General features: G+C 37.2%; 6 protein-coding genes across 6 annotated transcripts; 5 read left to right on the plus strand and 1 right to left on the minus strand.

Annotated features, from left to right (window-relative positions):
• Positions 1 to 507: 507 nt before the first annotated feature.
• EAE98_008560 (uncharacterized protein) lies at positions 508 to 2,444 on the plus strand (the record flags this gene model as incomplete). The annotated part of the gene is made up of 6 exons (XM_038956183.1): positions 508 to 786; positions 850 to 1,644; positions 1,693 to 1,740; positions 1,789 to 2,068; positions 2,128 to 2,262; positions 2,329 to 2,444. 6 exons carry the CDS (start codon positions 508 to 510, stop codon positions 2,442 to 2,444), a joined length of 1,653 nt encoding a protein of 550 aa, XP_038807642.1.
• A 442-nt stretch (positions 2,445 to 2,886) lies between these two features.
• On the plus strand, positions 2,887 to 4,295 carry EAE98_008561 (uncharacterized protein). Its single transcript, XM_038956184.1, has 2 exons — positions 2,887 to 3,238; positions 3,304 to 4,295. Exons 1-2 carry the CDS (start codon positions 2,990 to 2,992, stop codon positions 4,000 to 4,002), a joined length of 948 nt encoding a protein of 315 aa, XP_038807643.1. The 5' UTR covers positions 2,887 to 2,989; the 3' UTR covers positions 4,003 to 4,295.
• A 6,570-nt stretch (positions 4,296 to 10,865) lies between these two features.
• On the plus strand, positions 10,866 to 11,372 carry EAE98_008562 (uncharacterized protein; the record flags this gene model as incomplete). The annotated part of the gene is made up of 1 exon (XM_038956185.1): positions 10,866 to 11,372. One exon carries the CDS (start codon positions 10,866 to 10,868, stop codon positions 11,370 to 11,372), a length of 507 nt encoding a protein of 168 aa, XP_038807644.1.
• Positions 11,373 to 13,253: 1,881 nt separating this feature from the next.
• EAE98_008563 (uncharacterized protein) lies at positions 13,254 to 18,121 on the plus strand (the record flags this gene model as incomplete). The annotated part of the gene is made up of 11 exons (XM_038956186.1): positions 13,254 to 13,322; positions 13,384 to 13,407; positions 13,457 to 13,572; positions 13,621 to 14,093; positions 14,143 to 14,444; positions 14,495 to 14,929; positions 14,993 to 15,246; positions 15,297 to 15,755; positions 16,540 to 17,418; positions 17,497 to 18,061; positions 18,110 to 18,121. The coding sequence occupies 11 exons, from the start codon at positions 13,254 to 13,256 to the stop codon at positions 18,119 to 18,121; spliced, it is 3,588 nt and encodes a 1,195-aa protein (XP_038807645.1).
• A 1,611-nt stretch (positions 18,122 to 19,732) lies between these two features.
• EAE98_008564 (uncharacterized protein) lies at positions 19,733 to 20,976 on the minus strand (the record flags this gene model as incomplete). The annotated part of the gene is made up of 3 exons (XM_038956187.1): positions 19,733 to 19,852; positions 19,924 to 20,514; positions 20,587 to 20,976. The coding sequence occupies 3 exons, from the start codon at positions 20,974 to 20,976 to the stop codon at positions 19,733 to 19,735; spliced, it is 1,101 nt and encodes a 366-aa protein (XP_038807646.1).
• Positions 20,977 to 21,991: 1,015 nt separating this feature from the next.
• EAE98_008565 (uncharacterized protein) lies at positions 21,992 to 23,059 on the plus strand (the record flags this gene model as incomplete). The annotated part of the gene is made up of 4 exons (XM_038956188.1): positions 21,992 to 22,335; positions 22,400 to 22,523; positions 22,567 to 22,638; positions 22,703 to 23,059. The coding sequence occupies 4 exons, from the start codon at positions 21,992 to 21,994 to the stop codon at positions 23,057 to 23,059; spliced, it is 897 nt and encodes a 298-aa protein (XP_038807647.1).
• Positions 23,060 to 24,774: the final 1,715 nt, after the last annotated feature.

The raw sequence follows: 24,774 nt of genomic DNA on the forward strand, positions 1-24,774 counted from the left end.
TGAACTAACCAATTTGTGATTAAGTCGAATTAAGGTTGCAACTAACCTCAAAGGCACTCCCGCCGCATCGTCGGACCAAATAATCTCGACTTTGTATAGGTATCTCCAATTCAACTTTGTGCAAACTTTTATCTAACTGTTTGGTAGAGTCCTATTGAACTTATTGTATGTCGGGAACTCGAGCTTCCGTATTGGTTTCTGTTTTGTACATCGCGTCAGGTTTATCAGCATGCCGCTTCCCAATTGTGAAAACCGGCAATGCATATGTACCATATCTTCTCTGCATACGGAGTGATTGAAATTTCCGCGAACGTATTGATTAAACTTCGAGCTCTCTCGGTTTAATTTATCTGATATTGATCAACTCAATCATGATCTCTAGTCTTGCGTTATTGGGGTATAAGAAGCCCGACTCCTGTTTTTGAACATCGGCAGCTGAACTACCTCACTTCTCATATTTTTATTTCTGTCAGGAAATTCCAATCATCAACAATCATTTATAGTAAAATGTCCGAAACCCTCACAAACTGGAAAGGCATAGGGGATTCCAAACGCGATGTTCTGCTGTCACTCATTCCGGAAGAATGGCGAATTCCACTTCCACTTCCACCTCCCTCAATATTACCTGACGTGACAGGCCATATACGTCAGTATCTCTCTTCGAAGGAGGTGGAAATCACGGAGACAGACGCAGTTGATATCGTTAGAAAAACTTCTAGCGGAGACTGGACATGCCGTGCAGTTACCGAAGCGTTCTGCCATAGAGCAGCGTTGGCTCATCAGATGGTAGATAACCCCCCATTCCTTTCTCCAATGAAATGAAAGTTAATGGAGTTTATATGTGAATAGATCAATTGTCTTCATGAAATCATGTTTGCGTCTGCCCTCTTGCGAGCCTCGGAACTCGATTCCTATTTTGCGGAACACAAAGAGCCCATGGGTCCATTACATGGTCTTCCCGTCAGTCTTAAAGACTCAATCCACGTGAAAGGCATAGACACAAGCTTGGGCTATGTCGGCTGGCTGGGAAAGTCCCAACCAGAAAAAGAAAGTCAAGTTGTCACTGATCTTCGCTCTCTTGGTGCAGTTATTTACGTGAAGACCAGTGTTCCTCAGGGGTCCATGTCCGCAGAGACACGTAACAATATCATTGGCTATACCCCTAATCCTCGTAATCGTCAACTCACTGTGGGGGGAAGTTCAGGTGGCGAAGGCGGTCTTTTGGCTCTGCGGGGAAGCTCTGTCGGACTTGGAACTGACATCGGCGCCTCGTCTCGTGTCCCTGCAGGTTGGAACGGCTGCTACGGACTCCGTCCATCAACGGGAAGATTGTCGTACGAGGGGATTGCCTCGACAATAGACGGTATCATGCTTCCGTTTGTGGTTGGGCCAATGGCGACAAAGGTAAGTGGACTGGAATTGATGATGAGGAGCCTATTGCAAACTGAGCCGTGGAGGAGAGATCCCATGGTCATTGAACTTCCTTGGAAAGAAGATAAATTTATGAAGATGCATGAAGGAATAAGTGGCAAGGAAAAAATGGCATTTGGAATCATGATCGGAGATGGGTATGTGAATCCACAACCGCCTGTAGAAAGAGCCATGAGAATGGTTACAGATGCGATCAAGGCGCTAGGCCATAAGGTATATAGTTTTACTTCCAGATGCAAACAATCTTGCTAAAACTGCCAGGTCATCGAATGGAAGCCGCCGAGCCACTCCGCTGGTAACGATCCATATGTTTGTGATCCCTACCTTATGAGTAGAGTATAATTGACCATCATTTAGTTCAAGATTTGCTTTGCCGACGGTGCTAAGGCTCACCACTCCGCACTTGCGATATCTGGAGAGCCTTCAACCGAACCTATCTTAGGAACACAGCCCTTCCCAGAGGGCAGCGCGAGCCATATCATCGAAGCAAACATTGCAGTCAGAAATTATCGAAAGAAGTACCTTGACTACTGGAACAGTACCTCAGAGATCACCGGAACAGGGAGGCCAGTAGACGCATTTATCATGCCACTTGCACCGTTTCCACCTCCTCGGCCGGGACAGGCCCGATATCTAGGTATGATGATCAAATTGAATTAAAAAAGATTGAGTTCACATCTAATGTTTCTTCTCAAGGCTACACAACCATTATAAATGCCCTGGACTATACTTCATGCGCCATTCCGGTGACAGAAGTAAAAAAAGATATTGATCAATACCCGGTGGAATATTCCAGTCTAAATGAGGTTGACCAAGCTATTCATGATGATTGTAAGGACTTTCTCCCTTAATGTTACTCCATCGGTTAAGATGAATAATTTCGTGCTAATTTTCTAGACGACCCCGAACTATCACACGGTGCACCCGTAGCTGTGCAAATCGTTGGTGGGAGATTGCAGGAAGAGAAGGTACTCGCATTTGCAACAGGAATCAGCCAACAGCTCGAGAGATGAAGCTAGGCTTCAAAAACTTCAATTCAACGCAATTCAATTCAAAACGATTCTCCAATTAATTGATTCCTTTTAGCAAATAATACGTTTTCGATAAAAAGAAATTGTATCATCCCGAAGGCCTCAATTCAATAAATAAATGCAATCTTACTTTTCGATTTATTTTCATAAATTTTGTAATTTTACTTCGTTAATTCAATTGGTCTCCTCAACTTGATGTTCGCGCACTGATCATCCGTGTTTTTTTGAGTCAATGATTCTCTTGTACTTTGTTCGTGGTTGACGTGCTTGTAATGTATAAAAAAAATCTAATGGCGGCCTCCGCTTTTCCCGCTTCAAAATCAGCAAAGCATATTTGAGCTCCGGCGGGTTCGGCGGAATGATTAGGACTAGTGTTATATAAGAGACAACTTCATAACATAAATATCTTGTTCATACCTTTACATATTTCATATCAAACCACAAGCATTCCCCTTTTCAAGATCTGACCATCAACTAAATCACCCACCTCCACCTCCTCCGCAAGCACAACAAACACAACTCCAAAAATGATGGCTCCTACAATTTTGATTGTCGGTGCAACAGGCAATACTGGCCGAAGTGTTGTGGAGACACTTTCAGACTCAATCAACAACAACAAAACACTTGCAGGGTATCGACTCATTGCCCTCACTCGATCTTCGGACAGTCTTACTGCACAGAAACTTAGCAAGCTTCAAAACGTCACGATTGAAGAGAAGACTTGGGTCGATATCAGTCCCGAGTGGTTGAAGGAACGCAACGTCGTCAAGGCTTTTGTATGAGCCCTGAAAATGTTCTAAACACCTCCACTAAGTGAAAAGTACGCTGATTCTACTCCTAGATTGCTTCCCATAATGAGCCCACTCAATTTGCAGATGAATCAACATTCCATCTTGCTTTACTTAATGCTGGCGTCAAATACGTTGTACGCATATCCACCACAGCTGCCAATGTCTATCCCAACTGCCCAGTATACTATCCACGCCAGCATTGGGCTGTCGAAGCTTTATTGAGCTCTCCTGAGTTTGAAAAGCTTCAATGGACCTCACTTCAGGCAAATGTCTTCTACAGATTCGTTCTTGGGCCAGCCTTGGAGTTCATCAAGCAATATCGCAAAGACGGAAAGCAAAACACACTCTTGTTGATGACTGATGGCGATGCACCTCTAGGATGTATTCACTCCGACGAAGTCGGTCAGTTTGCCGCTGTTCTTCTGGCCCAGGAAGATCACTCAATCCACAACAAGAAGAAATACGAACTCAACGGACCAGTGGATATCAATGGAAAGCAGATTGTCAAGCTGGTGGAGGAATATATTGGGACAGAAGTCAAGGATTTCAAGTTCAGAGACGTGTCTTTGATTGACACCTGGGCTGATTCGGTTAAGGCGAATAAGAGCCTCATTTTATCCATTAAGGGTGCTCCTAAAACAGGTTGGGAAGGGAAGTGCTCGACTGCAACGACGAGTAAGGAGTTCTTGGAGCTATCCCCACCAAAGATTACTCCGGCAATGTGGTTGAAATCTGCCCTTGAAGAATAAACAGAGGGAAAGATAGAGCGGTACTGTTGAGAAAATACTCATCGTTGCGAATCCTTTTGTAGTATTTTAAATTTGATTCGAGGCTTATGAAATAGAGCTCGGCTATGTAACTTCTTATTGAGGTTTGTAACAAGTATTGATTCAAGGGTGATATCATTTTCGATATATCGACCACTATAAGCCCTCTTTATTCGGTCTTTAATAATTTATAAGATTGTTATATCTCGTTATCATACATTGTTAGTTCGAGGGGTTTTTAAGGGTTATTAATGATAATGATTCATTTTGAAATGAAAGTACTGACTCAACAGTTTAACTAAAATCTTTTCTGAAATTTCAAAATCTATTTCCTCGACGGCTAGTGTGGCCTGCTCGCTGAGAAACCATGTTGTACTATTATTCATTCCAAGATCTCGAAAGTCGATTGATAATTGTTGTACAGGCTCTACTCTACGTAAGTGAAAAAACATACGAAATTGACCTTTTGAAGCCTATCTCAATATCGCTTATTTAACCGATATCCCTGCTACATACACGACCCTACTATATGCACGTTTTTTTTTCATCAAAATAAAATTCAATTTAAAATTCAAAAATCATTAAAATAAGATAGAATTCAGTTTGAGAATTCAATAGTATTATTTATTTTGATTTTTTTAAATTTCAAATTATTAAAATAAAAACTGATTAAATAATAACATAAAGAGAATATATAATTTTGATATATAAATTTTCAATAATAAATATTTTAAAGTTTATTTATAAAGTTTAAAAACATTTTAATAAATTCTTTGATATTAATACTTTTATAAAGAAAATAAAAAAATAAAAAAAGTAATAAGAATTGATTTTAATATAGATTATTAGATTTTCTAATTATTTTTATTATTTGAAGTTTTTTTTAAAAATGAATTTTAAAATGAATTTAAGTTTTATATTTAATATTAAAGTTTTGAATATCATAGCCTTTATGAAAGAAATGATATTGAATATTAAAAAATATAAATTATAAACTAATCAAAAGAAATTCTTTAAATAAATCTTTCATTTTTAAAATTCCATTTTTAAAATCTTTTAAATCTTATTTTTATGATATATAATGAAATTCTAATAATAAAATTATTATTATAATACAAACAATTTCAAAATAAAGGTTTTTATAATTCGAAATATTATTAAATTAATTTTTGAAAAAAGAAAATCTTAATAAAAATCATTTTAATATTAATAAATTCTGAAAGTTCAAATATTGAAATTTCTTATTAAATCAAAAATCAATTAATATAACTTTCTTCTTTAATATTAAAATGAAATATATATATTTAAAGATTACAAAAACTAAAATTTCAATAATTATTAACAAAAGCTTATATTATTATTGTTTTTATATAAAAATAATATAATAATATATCTTTATATATATATATATATATATATATAGTTCTATATTCATATAGTATACTAGGAGCGAATCACAGGATCACCTGACTAAGTCACCTGACCAAGTCACATGATCGTATCACGTGATCGTCGCTTAAGGCCCTTAGCCTAGAACGGCCGGAAAATCGATTCTTTATTAGCTCTTTTAACTTATATATAGCTAGGTTGATATAACTATAGCGAAATCGAATAAGGAATAAGAAAGAAGAGCTTTATTTAATAGAATGACTGAAAAAGGAAGAGATCTATAATGGTAGAAAGCTAAATTGATAGGAAAAAGTATAAAATAAGGCCTTTCCCCCTCGAATATAGAATAAGAAATAAGGAATAATATATACTGTTTTATGAAAATCACGTGTTTCATAAGCTATTTAGTTGTTAATACGAGCCAGCTTCCCATAATAGACTAATACTAGTCTAATCCCTCTTATATTCTATATATATATTATATACCTATATACTAGCTCATGACCTACAATAATTATTATTAATATTATATCAAATTAAATTCTTAATATTTATTTTTAAATCTTTATTTAAATACAATATTAGTAAATTATAGATTTTAATAGATTTATATAAAATTTGAAAATTTGTTATTATTATATAATTGAAAAGTAAAGTCAAATATTATAAATTCATTATTATATTAATAATTAATTCTTATAAATATTCTTTTGAAAAATTATTAGAATTTAATATCAATATAATTTCAGAATTTTAATAAAAAAGTTTAATTTTTTCAATTATTTCATATTGTAATATAAAGAATCTCAAAATTTCTTTAAATAAAACTTATATTTTCGATTCTATTAAAAAATATATTAATAAATAAGTAATTTCTTATATCAAAATTCAATATCTTATTTATTAGTTTTATTATTATAATCTTTCACAATTTCAGATTTTTCATTTCCAAATATTATAATAATTTATTCAAATTATCTTAATTTTAAATTTCAAATGATTTCATTACTTTTTTGATTTTTAATTCAATTTAATATTATATTTTATATAAATAATAAGAGCGTGTATATAGTAGGGCCGTATACATAGTAGGGATATCGGTTATTGAATTATTAATTCAATTCGAAATTAAAATCAAAATCAGATAAGAAGAAAACTAAAGTTTTTCTTATATTTAGAATTGCAATTCTTATTATTTAATATAATTTCAAAAAGAGATCTGAATTATTAAAGTTCTTTCAAATAATGATCAATTTCCTCCTATTATTTTGCTATTATTCGTACTCGTAGAGATAGGATTATTATAGATAATCGATCGTAATCAAGACAATCAAGACAACAGTACCTATGTAGCTCATGAGATCATCACCCGAGCACTTGCCGGAAGCCCCTCACTCCATCATCCCCACCACGTCTCACGAGTGGTGGGGTAGCAGGGACGAGAGAGAATGTCATGTGACGATAATAGTCCACCTCACCGTCCGGGGCTATGTCATGACTAAGCCTAGGCATTCAAGGTAATTGGCCCAGTCGTAAAACATGTCATGCACTACTTCGGACTTCTTACAAATGGGGGAGTACTACGAGGGCGTGTCTTTGATGAATGCCGGGCTGAAATTTAAGCGAATTTCCTCACCAAAACCATACTTTATTCTATATCTTTATAAATAAATAACAATTCAAATATTCATTATAAAACTTTGAAATTTGAATTGTTAAAAAAGAATTAATTCATAATTAATTTAATATTAAAATTACTAATTTTTGAATCAAATTAATAATAAAATTCTATATAGAAATTTGATTCTTAAAATAAACATTATTTTTTATAGAAATTTTAAGCATAAAAATTCAATATAAATTTTAACTTAATTGAAAGCTTTAATAAGAAAACTAAAACTGTATTATTAAATTTTTAATAAAAATTTATTACTTTACAAAATTTCAAATATATAATAATATTAATTGATTTAATATTGAATTCTAAAATAGATGAATTTGGGTAAATTTTGGTGTGAAAAAGTGCTTGCGCACGGACCCGGCAATCATCAAAAACACGCCCTCGTATTGATGGAACGTTTGCTTGAAGCGAAAGATACTATATTAATAACATTAAGTGTTCTCCCTTGGGTCAAGCAGACTCGGCAGAGCCCATTACAATCTAAGAGCCCGTTCGGATCGATTTGTTTTTGAACATTAGACCAATATATTAGCCTAATATGATATTTACCGAATACAATATTATACTTAATATATATTAGATTACATTAAATCTAATATATAGGGTTAAATCTAATATACGAGCTTTTTCTCGGCCCTTCGCGGCTAAAAATAACAACGGCCTCGCTAGCGCTCTCCGTAGTTATTTTTAACGCCACTCAGGACCTACGCCTACGCTCGTGCTGCGCAGCTTTTTAATAATAATAATAATAATAATAATAATAATAATAATAATAATAATAATAATAATAATAATAATAATAATAATAATAATAATAATAATAATAATAATAATAATAATAATAATAATAATAATAATAATAATAATAATAATAATAATAATAATAATAATAATAATAATAATAATAATAATAATAATAATCATAATAATAATAATAATAATAATAATAATAATAAATAGTTTTCGCTAGCCTCTCGCTTCTAGCTCGCATAAGGGCGCCGAAGGCGCCTTTAAGCCTAAATCTAATAAATCTAATAAATCTAATAAATCTAATAAATCTAATAAATCTAATAAATCTAATAAATCTAATAAATCTAATAAATCTAACCCCCCCTCCTCCTCTCCCCCCCCCTCCTCCTCTCCCTCCTCTCCCCCCCCTCCTCCTCTCCCTCCTCTCCCTCCTCTCCCCCCTCTCCCCCCTCTTTCTAATCCCCCTCCTCTTTCTAATCCCCCTCCTCTTTCTAATCCCCCTCCTCTTTCTAATCCCCCTCCTCTTTCTAATCCCCCTCCTCTTTCCAATCCCCCTCCTCTTTCTAATCCCCTCCCTCCCCTTTCTGATCCCCCTCCCCTTTCTAATCCCCCTCCTCTTTCTAATCCCATCCCCTTTCTAATTCCTTATCTCTCTTATCGCAAGTTCCGACATCCGAACCAATCAGAAACGTTTATTCAATTCTTCAATTCTTCAAATCTTCAATCTCTTCAATCTACTCTCTAATCAATTATTTCTCCCATAAATTATAACTTATCAATATAAAAATTATACTATTGAAAAACTCTCAATTCATAGAATCCTAGAATCCCTTTCGATCTCATTTTATAAATTCTCTACTTTTGATTTGTTGATTAATTGATATAAAGCATTTTGATATTCGCGTACAGGGCATCCGTACTTTTTCTCGATCAATCAGCTTCCAGTTATAAACCGTGTTTTAAAATATATATATTAGAGATAACTAAAATATTTCGAAATATTTTGAAACGAATATAATATTTGAATTAATAAAATATTGAATTAAATAATCTTAAAATAACAAATACAACAAATTTTCTCAAATTTTCTTATACAATAATTAATAACAATTTTTGAAATCTAATTAAACAAATATATTTAAGAAAAAGTATTATCTTTTTCATTTTCAATATAATTTCTTCATTTTCAACTCAACCTTGTATATCCCAATATTACTTCAAATATATTAGCTTCAATATTTCAAACCTCTTGCTATTTTATTATTATTAAAGATTTCACCAATAAAATAAAAAATCGATCTGAACGAACCCTAAAGCGCTATTAGTGCACGGACTTCTGCGATAGTCATAGCGACGTCCACATTTAGAAGAATGTTGGCGGTGAGAACCGCCCGTTTCAAGATGAAGCCGACAATTTGGGGGATTGATGTTGAAGTAACTATGACAAGATTTTCTATCTCGTTGATTGCCAGAACGATCTCGGCTGCTCGAAAGAGCTGTTGTATGAAAGAAGTGAAGAACCGAGAAGAGTTCCCATAAAACATTGACTCGATAGGGATTTGTTCTATCTATCTTGAGGATATTCTCAGTCGCGATGCTGAGATTCAAATCATGAAACCTTGGCATGACATTCCCCGCCAAGAACAATTTCTGGGGCCACAGTAAAAGGAAGGTGGGGGTTCAAGGGGGTGCTTTCCCATAAGATTGGTAACGAAGTGGAGTATCAAGAAATCATCTCCTTTACTACCTTTTCTAGAATCTACAACTCCATTATACACCCACTCAAGTAACTTGTCCTCTACAGTCCGTCCACTTCGCAATACCCCTTATGGTCCAACACTCCGCATATGAGGCTGATAAATTACGCCAAGCCAAGGTGAAGTTCTAGAAAAAGTTAAATTTTAAGCTTCAAATTTAAAGTTTTAACCTTAAACTTTTGACCAAATTACCTCCCAAGACTTCTCATACAACAGGAATATAACAGGCAATTAAGTATGCATACATACTTTTCAAGGGTATCTCGTGTATTACGTTCGCGGTATATTACATTTGAAAGGCATAAAGAAAGCTATCACTTGGCACAATATACATGTCGATGAACCTTTTTCTATTCTTATTCATTTACCGTCAATGCTCAAGTGCAATCGTGTGTATGCTGCATCAATCTTATTCGCTGGATAGGGCTCGATTGTAGGAATCGTTCAGTACTAATCAGTTCATAGATCAGTTTATAGTGTAAAAATTTCATAGTAGTATATATGCATTTCCCCTAGAGTGACAGATTCAGTACCTCACAAAAGAGGGCATTGGATCTTTGTTTAAGAAGCTTAATCGTTCCACAAGCAGAACCTCGAGAAATTCACTACAGATTTTATTTCCCCGAGCCACTAGTATTGTTAGGCACTGATAGAGATTATATCATTGATAGCGGTGTCTGTACTCTGTAGTCTCAATGACAGATTGGATTCGGAGCAATAGAAAAAGTCAAAAGTCAAATCCTCACTTGCCTGTGTTCATTTAAAATTCTAATATTGCATTGTCATTATGCGGGCTATGTTCGGCCCATACATTGAAATGGGATAGAAAAAACTCAAATAAGCGAGTTAAATGCAATTCTTCGGTTATCCCTCTGCTTCTTCGGTTATCCCTCTGCTTGACAGGGGACAACAGATGATTTACTAGCTTATCATCAGGAAACATGTTCATCAGAGGTTCAACTAAAAATCTTTCATCGACAAATTAGGAGGGAGAGATAGTATATGCAAAGCTGGGGGTCTGTGGATATCACATCCACACGAGCAATCTTTAGTTCGGTATCCGCGGGCTCACCCCGGAGACAATACCTTTGTGTGAAGGATATGTACCCTTCAAGACGGTGGGAGAAGACTATATAAGAGCGACCTTGTCCCATCTAAAGCAAACACAACAAATACTTCCAATCATTCAATCATCTCTCGCAAACCCATATCATCTTTACAATTCTATTGTCTCTTGTAGATCTCAAACCGCAACAACCAAAATCAAGATGTTCGCCTCAATTCAGAAGCTCGCCATTTTGGCTCTCTTCTTCGGTCTCTCTGCTGCTGCACCAGCTCCAGCTTCTGATGCTGTACCCCAAGTTTCCACCGAAGCTTTGGCGGCCTTCGGCCTTACTGAGGAAATTGTCGCCGCCACCAGCATCACCAGCCGCGACGTTCTCGAGGCTCGCGCCGTCCTCGAAACACGCGTCGCTTCGTGCAAACCACCAACCACGCCCAACAACGCCACTTACGGCGCCTGCATCCTTCCCTTGGTCGAGCAGGCCCGCCAGGGAAACACCATTTACATGTTAATTCTAGCAGAATACTTGACCAAGCATATGGGTTGCCCCACGGATGGCATTTCGGGAGCGGCTGCGCGTCCAGTTGTCCAGGTCCTTGCTCATCGCTGTGGGGGTCCAGGCCCACAGCGTGTTGATCAGGGAGCAAAAGGCTGGTCCATCAACAGTTCTTTCAACGAGAAACCTTGTCCTCCAGGTAGCAAATGCGCTTAGTGAGTTACTCGCAGCTACATGTTTGATTTTGGAAGGCTAAGCTAACAAATTTATAGGAAGCAACGCCTGTCTAAGGCAGTAACACGGGTCTTAATTGCAGATTTTTGAGTGAGGCACTGAGCGTATGAATCCAATGGAGTTATTCATCCGTGTTCGTTTTATTATCTTGGGATCACTCACCACTCGATTACAACATGTTTCTGTTTTTGAAAGAGCTACTGCAGGTGGTGAGATGGCTGCTTAATACAGCGTTCTTGAGCTGGATTTGATTTCAATCTGTTTATTGTCTGAATTTCTTGTAGATATAAGGGGGTTGATAAGTTAGAATGTATACTTCAGTTTGTATTTAAACATAAATCGGCTTTATTCATGAAATCCTATTTATTTATCTAAAAGTAGAACTGCCTTGTGATTGATTAGCAACTATTGACGTAATAATGTAATGACCTATAAATGATTCAAAATAATACTAAAAGCAACTAGATATCTATATGAACTTGAGTAAATAATTTTAGGTCATTGAGCTACTATAGTATACTAAGCGAGAGGCTTGGCCTCAAGCATATTAGAATTCCTTGTTCTTGTAGATAACTAGCTCTTTAGACAGAATATAATATGAACAATTAGGGCCTATCATCGTAGGCACTAAGTCAAGTATACATACTCTTCTCAACCCAATAATATTATAAGGAAAATGAGCATTCTGAAATATTTTTGTATTTCGTATGAATGAAAAGTTATTCTAATCCCCGTAGTAGTATACTCCGTAATTAACGAAGCGACCGTTTCATTAAGCATAGTGAAATTTTCAATAGTTAATACTGTATTGAAAAAATCGTTCTTAAAGTATTAATATAATTAATCTTATTTTCGTATTTGATAAAAGGATTTTACTCTAAAGGGACTTGATATTTTTGAAATTTCTTTATTTTCGAAAGTTTTAGTCTAAGATAATCACTTTCAAGTAAAAAGGGTTACTTGTATTAAATTCGATTAATAATCAATAGAGTTTGAATATATTTATTAGAGTTATTTAATATTACTATTTATAATATATATATATTATTTGATATAGTAATAAAGCTTCTGATTAAAGAATAAATTGAAAGTAAGAAAAACGGACCCCCCTTTAGACTTTCGACTAATGTCTTTCTCATTCTTTAGCTCCTACATACACTCTCCTTTACTCGTTCCCCTTCTTCTTTTAGCTTTTATTTATCTTTTTGACCTCCTCCTAGCTCCTATATATATACTCTTCTATTTACTTGTTCTTATTCAATACTTAAAATCTCTAAGAGGCTCTTTAGAACTTCTTATTTTCTTTATATTTATTAAAATTCAATAATAAACAAATTTCATTTTGAACTAAGAATATTCATTATTAATGAAGTATTTAATTTATCAATAACGAATAAAAGATTAATTCTACATTATATATTTTAATATTTATAGAATTTATATTGAGTTTCTATTCGTATCTAAATATTAATTTTACTATTATATTAATATAATATTAACTTTCCTACTATATTAATATAATATTATACGACTATATTAAATAATTATTTTATATATTGTTATAATTAGCAATCTTATATTATAGCTTTTTAAACAATATTTTGTTAATAGATCTATAATAATCTTGTTAGCTTTAAGCAAAATCTATTTACCCGCTATATGATCAAGAGCTTCGACCTATGCACTAAAATCGATCACGTGGTACTATGACATAGAACCATCACATTGGGCCTCAGGCCACAAAAGCCGGCTTTTCGGAGTCCGCGGAGCACCGTGGACTGCGATATAAACATGTCCATATATGCTGTCAATCAACTACTGTGTGAGCATTCTGATGTTAGAATTGTCTAAGAAAACCACATTATGGAAGCGACCGCGGAGCCACGGACTTCAGAGTCTCCTGGTCATACCACTACGCATCAGTCTCGTGCTGTGAGTTTCACGACGCTGTAAAAACCCGGTAGAGCCTGCTAATCGTTGTCTCATATTAAAGTGTGAACAGTGTCATCGACGAAAGGTGAATCAAGAGATTAACCATGTCACTTGGTCGATTGCTGATTGTTCAGATTCGTTGCGACAGACGATTTCCTTGTTCGAACTGCCAAACAGCCAACCTACCATGTCGAACTTTGACTCGGCGGCCCGTGTTGGCTCAGGTGAGACCAAGCACCAGAAATAACGAGTAAGGTGATTTTCATTTTGTGGATACTTGGAGTAACGAACCTTTCAGGGATATCAGATTTAACCGGCTCGAGGAGCAGCTTTCCAATATTCAGCAGACTTTGTCGATGCTGCAAAGCAGTCTCATGGAGCTAAAAGTATCTGATCGTCCTTTCAACTCGGCAGAAATTGGAGAGAAACACGACACCACGGGTAAGCAGCATACTACAGTAGTCATGAAAGACGGCTTAAGCCTGCCTTCTTCAGAGATGATCGCCTATGAAGGTGCATCATCTCTTAGTGTTCAGTCACACCTTGCAAGCGAGATATTTCGGGACCTAGTCAAAGGGAACCCTCTTGCCAGTCCGGCCCCAGATATCAGCATGGAGTACTCGCAGCTCGACGAGGCTTTGAATCGCAATGACCCACAGTCACTTCTTTACGACAAATCCTTTCCAGAGACAAAACCCCAAGAGAAGTCTCAAGGGAATACCGTAATGCCCCCCTTAACAGATCTCGTGCCGCTCTTGAAATGGGCCAAAGGTGACTATATACACACAATCAATCTAGTCTCCTCGCTCATTTAATACAGGCCCTACACAGCCCACTTTATTGTCCTTTCTTCCCCTTGTCTCCATCTCTGAGCTTGACAGCCTCTGCAAAAAGGCTTACTTCGAAATGGAAGAATGCACCACCTCCGACTTGATTATTATCAATTCGTGTTTACTATTTTTGCTGCCAGAATATTGTATTTCACAGAGCAAGGATAACTCTATAACAGCAAAATGCCGGCTCAATAGCGTTCTTTGCCAGAGAAATCTGGAATTGGCCTTGAGTCGTTTAAATCTATTCATGAGTTTGTCATTGGACAATGCAAAAGCTTTGACATTGGCTGTGAGCAGCAACACATACCCCTCATTTTGTGATTCCGCTGACCAGGATAGTCAATGTATGCCATAGGTACACATTCCCTTGGTATGGCTTGGACATTGATTTCCACAGCAGCCAGACTCTGTCAGAGTCTGGGCTATCATCGCTTGGCCGCCCAAAAGAACACGGGTAGCAGTGATGAGAATGCGAAGACGGGGTTGTTTAGATTCGTCTACATTCTAGATCAGACGCTTTCGTTGAGACTTGGCCGGCCATCGAGTCTCCGTGAGTGCGATCTCGCAACAGACTCTCTTCCTACCAGGTCGACTTCTGATTTGCAGGTATGGGACTTTATTTGGTCCCTATGGATAGAGGCAGCCCAACTTCATGCTTGGACATTCGAACGCCTCTATAGTTCTAAAGCCATGGAGCTATCACAAAACGCGCGTACAGAAGCAATGAAAAATCTCGCTTTCCTCACTCTTGCTGCAAAATCTAGAAACTCCAAGGTAGCTTCACCTTTCCATACATACTCTGATGGTTCTGTTACTATGGTTACTGATCCTTCACAGCTGGAAGGCCAGTTCTGCGAATCTGGGGCTAGTCAGCACCAATACCTTGGTTTCGTCCAGCATGCAAACGATGTAGTTTTTTTGTCTCTTTTGACGCTAATCTACCGATCAATTCCTAGCGAAAGCTCTGATACCTTGTCTCCGTTCAACCAACAATGTCTCGAAGCGGCCCAGGCAGCACTCGCAGCACATCATTCCTGCTATCTCAACTACATGAATAAGCACAAATATATATGGACGATATATTTGCAGTGGTTTGTGACATTCTAAGCTGTCGAGAAACGCGACTAACAATGGGTTTAAGGACAGTCCTTGCATGCCCAATCATTCCATTTCTTGTTATATTTTGTCATGCCGTCAAAACCCTTTCTCTTGAGACCATGGAAGATCTGGAAAAGTTCGTCACCTCCCTTCAGCCGGTCGATCAAACCTATATTGCCGGCTACAAAGCTCACGCACTGTGTCAACGGTTCTATGAAGCTGGAAAATCCTACATTGAGACGCAGCTGCAGCGGAAGAGGGAAGCAAGCATGGCGGACACGTGTCAGGATCTTGGTGCGAGCATTTTCACCGATATTATACCTGAGTTCTTGCATGCCCCTGATGGTACCAATTACGTTCCGAGTAATTATGGGCTAAATATCCCAGGAAGACAACAGATACAATTTAGGCAAGACCTCATGGCAGAAGAAGATGCTTGGTTTTTCGGAGATCCAACCATTTTGGGACTTGCTGATGATATTTACTACAATCTCGATAACAGGTCAGTGTAGTGTGAGGTAAAGAAATAGACTGCGCGATAGATACCGAGAAGATAATAGGTCTTGTGAATCACCTTAGATTATCTATCTGCATAGTAGATAGTTGAAACATCTAAATGGACAATTTGTAGGCTATTTTAAAAACCATAAATAATATAAGCTTGGATTTGTATTAATGTTACGTTAACTACGTTAACTTTATATAATCATTTGTAGAGTCATAATAGAAGCTTTGATGGATTATCAATAGAATAGACAGCCTGCAGAGTACCCATAAGCATGAATTATTTTTGCGCGGCCCATAAAGAAATAAAAAGTGATCCGATGTTTGTTTACAAAAGATTCTAGATGTTTTTGTTTGTCTCGGTGTGACGGACTTCCGCGGCATCCAGAGTCGGAGTGGATCACAATACAACTTTACATAGACTGAGACCGGGATTTAATCATCCACGGTATCCTGTTGTCCGCGGCAGTCCGACGCAAATCAAGCGTGCAATCTCGTTCTTGATGTCTCTTATGGTGTCAGACGAGCATGGCTGGTGGCTTGGTTGATTATACACAATTTCCGTTGTGGATCTGGTTGTTACTATGAGACGATTTGGTTGGAAATATAAAGTGCGAAGCTTTCCCACCGATGTTTAGTCGTCAAGTTTATTATTGCATGTCACTTTGAGAGTCATAAGATATAACCAGCATGACTCAGTATCAGAATATTGATCAAAGGAAGGATGGGGAGTATGCAGCACCCGTCATGAAACGGTTATTCACTGGCTAATCTTATCTTAGGACCTCACATCTTGGAAGTAAGGACGAGGGAGCGCACGAGCGTCAACGAAGAAATCATCTCCAAGAAAGTGGCTCATCGCCCTCATCATGCAGCATCATGCAAGATGCGACAATCGATGATGGCTCAGTGCATTACGAGTTCGGTGGCCCCTGGGGTACGGGCGCAATGATAGTAGGCTTCCCACTGCTCATGTACTACATGTGGATTGGTGCGACATTTTATGGCGGCTCCTTTCCACTTCCCTCAGCAGGGCAGTCCCTGACCGAATTTATTATCTCCCTCATTCAACTGGTCTGTAAAGAAGCATTCCCGTCACTATACGCTTGTAAGATATATTGGACGTTCATCATCTTTCAAGCTGTGTGCTACGTAGTTCTTCCTGGAGTTTGGAGCTATGGAAAGCCGCTACATCATCTTGGTGGCAAGAAGTTAAGATACTATTGCAGCGGTCTGTGGTCCCTCTGGGTATCCATCATCGTCACAGGGGCGCTGCATTACAGTGGTATTTTCAAGCTCTACGAGCTCTTGGATGAGTTTGGGCCGCTGATGTCCGTTGCAATTATCTCCGGTATCGAAATCGCGACTTGGGCGTATTTCTCTGCGATTTTGCGAGGAGTTCAGCATAGAATGAGCGGCAATCTTATCTACGATTTCTTCATGGGTGCAGAACTCAACCCGCGCATCGGAATTTTGGATCTCAAGATGTTCTTTATGATACGACTGCCGTGGAATATCCTGCTTGCACTTACTTGTGCCACAGCCGCCAGGCAATATGAGCTGTATGGTTATGTTAGCGCGGAGGTGTGGTTCCTGATAATGGCACATTTTTTGTATACCAATGCGTGCGCAAAGGGAGAGGAGTGCACAACGACAACATGGTGAGTAATCCTCGAGCCAGCTACATTGGCGACATGAAATAGAGAAACTTTGAAAGTATGCTGATAAGGTGCTAATAGGGATATATACTACGAGAAATGGGGCTTTATGCTAATCTTCTGGAACATCGCAGGGGTGCCCCTCAGTTATTGCCATGCTATTCTATACTGTGCCAACCATCTTTCCACACTGACTGAATGGGCTTATCCGTCTCTCCGGACGCCCTCACTTGTCCTTCTCTTCATATCATACCTCTTTGCCTACTGGGTCTGGGACACGATTGGCAGCCAGAAGAACAACTTCCGCGCCCAAGAGCACGGCACCTTTACAGGCCGTAATGCATTCCCGCAGCTGCCCTGGCGCACAATCGACAACCCGAAAGTGATCAAGACGGCAACGGGTGATAGTATCCTTATTGATGGTTGGTATCGATATGGTCGCAAAATCCACTACACTTGCGATATTTACTTTGCGATTGCATGGGCGCTGGTGGCCGGCTTCGAGAGTCCTTTTCCCTGGTTCTATCCAGTGTTCTTTACCTGTATGATTCTTCATCGTGCTCATAGGGATATCCAACGTTGTAGGGCAAAGTATGGACGTAGTTGGGAGGAATATGAGAAGGCAGTCCCTTATATTTTTATTCCGGTAAGTTTCATTCGTCACATCTAGAGGATTAAATTTAACAGTTGGCAGTACATCTTTTGAGGTTGGTGCTTCGAAGTGTGGGAGTTGATATTGTAAGAATAAGAAATACCATGGTTAGCGATGGGATAATACTTAGAGGAGAATAAGTAAACAAGGAACCACCTAGACGCCTTCAAGTCGTAAAGTCGAAGCCACCTAGGTATGGATTAGGAGGAGGTTATCTCACTTTCAGACCCTCTTTGTCGATAAAACGCTTTTGATAAAATATATATTGAGTTCTGATTAATATCTTCAGTTATCTAAATACCATTAGGTGTATTGATTCTTTTGGTATTGATAATATAGACTTAGATATTGTTAAAAAAATGTTATCTAAAATAAGAAAGTTTTTTTTAGATATCGTTTGTGAATAATTCAGATACCCCTGAACTATCGAGAAACCTTTTCTTTTGGGATTCTATTATTAATAGTCCAAATTCTCCGGGACCCTCGAACAGTGCCACCAATCCGGATTACTCTCCAATTAATGTAGATGTACCTAGATCCCCTCTCGATTCGATCCATAAACTTCAAAATAAACCGAACCCCGCCGTCTCAAATGGATCGACTGGTTCACCTGACATGTCGTCTACTCACCTGCTAGAAAACCTACGTCCAGTCCTAGGATTACTCGATCAAGCGCGACCACATGAATCTACCGTGGTTATCAAAGATAAACCCGCCTTTTCATCTCATGTCCCATCGGATCCACCAGGAAATTGTCAAATTGTTTCACCAGAGTCAAATGTTCAACATAACGAGTCTTTAGAAGCAAATCTCCGTCTCGCCTTCCACTTCCACCAGTATCATCGTCAATCGTGCCTCAATCTATCCCAGGGATGCAACCTTTGGATTTAGATGTGGATTCTAGAGCATCGCAGTAGAATATTGAACAAATCTAACCGCAACCACCAGCCCGATTCCAAGAATTAGCTGGACAGAAGAGGAAAAGAGGTGCTAATGAGCTCCCTCCTGGGGTTCAATCCCTAAATGTTGGTCATCCTTTTAAAAAAAGGTCGAATAGAACACCTCCCAAGTTACCGAACAGAATCTCCTTGGAGGATATACCTCTATGGTTACAAACTTTGATTTGTTCGCGAGATTTAGTAGCTGCTTGTCATCGAAAAAAAAGTGTTCAACTTGAGATATTTCGAGAGCCTCTATGTTGGCTAAGTCAGTATCATGATCGCCCTTATGTTCATTGAGATCAAAAGATTGAATGTCAAAATTGTACAGAAGCTAGAAGAAATGGTCAGGAAGCGGTTTGTTTTTATTGGGAAACACCCCGAGATGTAGTCCTAACGCCGCAAATCCCATGATATCCATCCATTGTAAGTCCCAAGTTATAAATCGCAAATCCCAATATTGTTTTAATTCAATCTAATCTATAACCTCACCTTCTTTTTATTATTCCTTTTTTTTTATTTTCCTTTTTTTTTATTTTCCTTTTTTTTTATTTTCCTTTTTTTTTTTTTTATCTCTTTTTATCTTGTAATCAAATCTGCAACGCTACAATTATTGAGAGATGGAGATTAGGGTGAGGCTTGATGGGGGGAAGGTGAGTTAGTTGCTTTTGGGGTGGAGTAAGGGTGGAAGAAGAGAAAAAAGGTAAGGTAAAAGAAGGTAAGGTACTCACATTGTCTGATCCTCCAACCTCTCCGGATCAAGTTGGGAAAACATGCCGATTAAATGAGCGGTTTCTTGAGTTTGGACTCTGATTGGTTTATCATTGATGGAAAACATTGCTTTAGTCTAAACATTACCGTTAGTTAGTCCATTAACCCCATCAGAAAAACCCCTCCTTAACAAAACAAGTGACCAACCTCAAGACTACAATAAGTAACCCCCGAGCCCCTCCCCCACCTCCCCAAATGCCCCACTTTCTCCACCAAGCTCCCATCATTTTTCGTCGTACAAAAAAGATTTCCAGCTTGAATGGTAAATGTATCGTTTGTAATGGTCCACTCTAGATACACTTTTTCGTTTTCATTCCCTGTCTCTTCTTTTTCTTTTTCTTTTTCTTTTTCAATGGCTGGTCTGAAAAGCTCTACAACACGGGATAATAGTGCGTACGCGCAAGCATTGGTTGTAATTTCTGATTTATTTCTTTGATCATGACTTGATTGGTCGCTGGGAATTGACTCGACATATGATGGGGAGGAGGATTTTTCCGTGCGACGTTTTTTTGGAGGAGGTTTTTCGGGGGTGGAGGATGAGGTGTATGTTGGAGAGGCAGAGGGAAGGGGAGATCTTTCTTTTTCGGTGCGGAATTTTTTGGGTGGAGGGGTTTCCGGGGTAGAGGATGATGCTGGAGAGGAAGATTGTTCGGTGGGGTTCTTGGCTGGACGTTTCGCTGAGGTAGAGGTAGAGGTAGAAGTTAATGGGTTCGGAGGTAGTAAGGGAAGTTCCTGCTCCTGCTCCAGTGGGGATGAGGACGAGAAATCTTAAGTAAATGATTTTGGCTTTGCAATTGATGCATGCTCAACATCAAGTGATCGTAGTCCTCTTTGAGGACCAGGTGTAATTGGGGTTTCGAGAACTTGTTGTAAGAGTTTGAAGAAGTCATCAAATATACCAGCCGATTCAGAGATTTGGTGGTGAGTAAAAGCAGTCCATTTTTTCTCTTGCAAAAGTTTGAGGACGAGTCGTATTTCTTTCGATTCATTTATCCATATAGTGGCTGTTTGAAAGTACTTTTGAAGTTGGTCCGGAACTCTTGATTGAGGTTTCTTCCGTAAGATGTGAAATGTTTCAATCTCGTGTATACTCCATGAACTACCTGACTCGAGAGATCTTGTTCGATTAGCTATAGAGTTATCACGCCAATGAGGAAATAGCTTTCTGAATTCTCGGGAGGTTGAAGGAGTAGATGACATATTGAGGTGCAAAACAGACAGGAGGGGATGAAGTAAAGGGTCGAGGTAAGAGATGTTTTGTTTTTATGTTTAGGACTGGATGGAAGCTACCGGTAGCTAAGAAAGGGGAAGGGTATGTGTACAAAGTGACGGCGTTCGTTTGCTAGTGAGGCGAGGCGAGTGAAGTGTGAATGAAAAAGAGACCGTCTCTACGTAAGCAAAAAAACAGGCGGGAATTGACCACCATTCGAAAGAACTTCAATAACTAAGATCTCTTCTCAATATAATACTAAATAATAAAAAGACTATATATCGATATAAAAAAGACTCAAATTCTCGTTTGGTTTTTTCAAATTTGAATATTTAATTTGAAATGAATTTATAATCTATTAAAAATGACCTTTAAAAGAGTACTCAATTTCCGCCTGTTTTTTCGCTTACGTAGAGACCGTGCTGCCTAATTATGGTGCGCGCGGAGCACGGAGCTTTATCATGTGACTTTAGGAAGTCTGTGAACCTTATCGATAAGATATCGGACGAATAAACCTGCTAACCGACCTCGGGCCGGCTTACTTCGTATGAATTGGCTAGATGGAATATGAGATATGGGATATGGAATGTCAAGATTATCTAGAGAGCCAGCGGAGCGTCATTAATGGTCATTAGATTGATATTCCGCTGGCTTTTCGAGGGTCACAGGCTGGTGGGGAAATTGAAGGCAGGTCACATGGTTGATGCTGCTTTAACTTTTACCATTTCGTTCACACATCGCGACAACACCATCTCATTCAATACCACGACACCACGACACCACCACATCAACAACACTACAGTACAGTATTACAGCAATACAAAACCATAACACTTCCGTGACTTCTAGTATCTCATGCTGTCGGACACTATTCGTTTCATAACGCGATACTTTCCACAACGCGACCCCTACCTGCATCCCGACCGTCATCTACTTCACCATCTCCACCATCTCCGCTATCTCTCTCTCTGGACTTGAGACTTCCGCCCTCCGCACTTTATCAACATGTCAAATCCCTGGCTAATAACAATCCGTAGCCTTCTTCGGGACTTAAAAAGCTCTCTTCAACATTCTCGTACGAAGATTGCGAAACCCGATAAATCTCAACTCGAACAATTGAACATATCAATCCAGCAAACCTACCACATATCCGGCTTGGATAATTTCTGTGTTATCGAAACCTTCTTGAACACCAAATCCCGTCAATCAGATATAAATATCATGGCCCAATTATTTCGCTCCGAGTTCTTGACGGCCGATTTTGCCTCTGAATATGTATCTTCGCTATTACTCGCATGGATTGAAGATGATATGGGAGAACAAATTGTTGATGGTTTACGGACCAAATGGTTAGTTCTCTGTCTACTAAAGCTTTGGATTGGGGAAGTGGGAATAACTAACTGACTGTAACAGGAAGCCGGTATTAAAATTCCCAAACGATACATATACTGATGGTATTCGAATCGAGAGAATCCTATCCCTCCGACAACAACAACCACTACCATCAAGGAAAAACCCCATTTACATTTCCTTCATCGTTCGCAAGGAACATCGATCAGATGCTGTCATAACATCAACAGAGCTCTATACTTTATTCTGTACCATGGCAAGACATGAAAAAGCAGTCGTCGTCGCATATAGAAACTATTGAAGTCAGTAATCCTTTCTTTCAGTATATCCCAACTGAATCCAAAAAACTTACTTACTTTTGTCCAGGTACGAATGATAGTAGTATACTCCCGATGGGTACAAATCATTACGGCGAAATCGACGCAAGCGTATATTACATCCATTATCAATGGATATAATGACATTGCAGGTGAAATGCAAATCTCTCAGACACCGTGGTTTAATTTTTCGAGTATTTTAGGGAGGCATTGTGTTTTACTCGCTGTATTTGAGGGAATCAGGATACGAAGTTCTGATGTCAATTTTAAGGCTCAAATTCCTGATCTCAAGGCGAAAGTTTCTCACGTTGATTTTACGGTTAAAGAACAATTTTCAATGACGAGGAAGCGTAAGATTTCATCCACGGAAGAGTATGAGAATGGGAATAAGAGGATGAAGAGATGAGATGAGATTTCTGATATGGCGGATGACTTTTTAAGTAAACATCTATCTAGAACAGCTAGTATATTGAATTAAATACATATTATCAATATTAAAACTCTAACTATTATTCTAAGCATTTTTTTGGTGATCAGCATTAGTGATAACCACAACCCTAAGGGGAGTAATGATCCTACCAAAAACTCTCCAATTGATTATTATTCCTTTTAACTTCAATTTTAAACTTTTCAAAAATCTGAAAAAAGAAATGAATAAAGATTCAATTAAACTATATATATATGAAATTACTTTCTCAATATCTTTCAAATTGATGTTTTAGTATCAAATTGAAATAACCCTAAATTTGGTAAAATTGAAGAAAAGCTATAATAATTTTCGAAAATAGGGTAGTAGTAACCCACGAAAAAGCATCAAAACTTATCAATTGATTATTACTCCTTCTAGCTTTAATTTAGGACTTTTCAAAAATCTAAAAAAAGAAATGAATAAAAATTCAATTAAATTATATTTATTCGAAAACAGAATTGAAATATCTTTTAAATTAAAATCTTGAAATTGAATTGAAATAACTTTAATTTTGATAAGGTTGAAGAAAAGCTATAGTATTTTAGGGTTGTAAAAGGGAATAGTAATCTATAAAATAAATCAATTTAGCCACTACTATAAATCCAATTTATAATAAGAAATTTATAATTATTTTATAATAAACTAAAACTTATTTTCATTTATTTATTCAATTCTGAAAACAGATTCAAATTATCTCTTAAATTGATCAATCTATACTAGTTTTATAAAAGATCAAATTTGTTGAAACAGGAGGAATAGTGACCAGTCAAAAAAGTAACAAAAGGAGTGGTGACCAGCAAAAAGTAATATAAGGGAGTTAAATCACATGATCAATACTAATAATACTATGCTATAATACTATACTATAATATTAACTATTATTCTAAGGATTTTTTTGATGGTCAGCACCGGTGGTGACCACTACCCTAAGGGGGGTAATAACCCTCCCAAAAATTATCGAATTGGTTATCACCCTTCCTGACTTCAATTTTAGGGTTTTCGAAAATCTAAAAAAAGAAATGAATAGAGATTTAATTGAATTTTCTATATATAAAATCAGTTCTCCAATATATTTCGAATTAATAGTTAGATATTGAATTGAAATAACCCTAAATTTAATAAGATTAAATAAAAGTTATAGTAATTTTCAAAAGTAGAGGAGAGTGATAACCAGCAAAATGATTTAATTTAACTACCACTATAAATCCAATTTATAATAAGAAATTTATAATTATTTTATAATAAACTAGGGCTTATTTTCATTTATTTATTCAATTCTGAAAACAGATTTAAATTATCTCTTAAATTAATCGATTTATACTAACTTTATAAAAGGTTGAATTTGTAGGGGCAGAGAAAGTAGTAACCAGTAAAAAGTAATATAAGGGAGTTAAATTATATGATTAATATTAATAATACTATACTATAATACTATACTATAATATTATACTATAATACTATACTATAATACTATACTATAATACTATACTATAATACTATACTATAATACTATACTATAATAATATATAATTATAATAATATATACTATAACAAAATATACTATAATATTTTTAATAGGCAGAACCCGTATTGTTTTATTCTACCCAGAGAGAAACCCGTTTGTATATTATTATAATGAAATCAGGGTTAGA

The sequence above is a fragment of the Botrytis deweyae genome, assembly GCF_014898535.1.
Source record: "Botrytis deweyae strain B1 chromosome Unknown BDEW_022, whole genome shotgun sequence".
In the NCBI taxonomy this organism is placed as follows: domain Eukaryota; kingdom Fungi; phylum Ascomycota; class Leotiomycetes; order Helotiales; family Sclerotiniaceae; genus Botrytis; species Botrytis deweyae.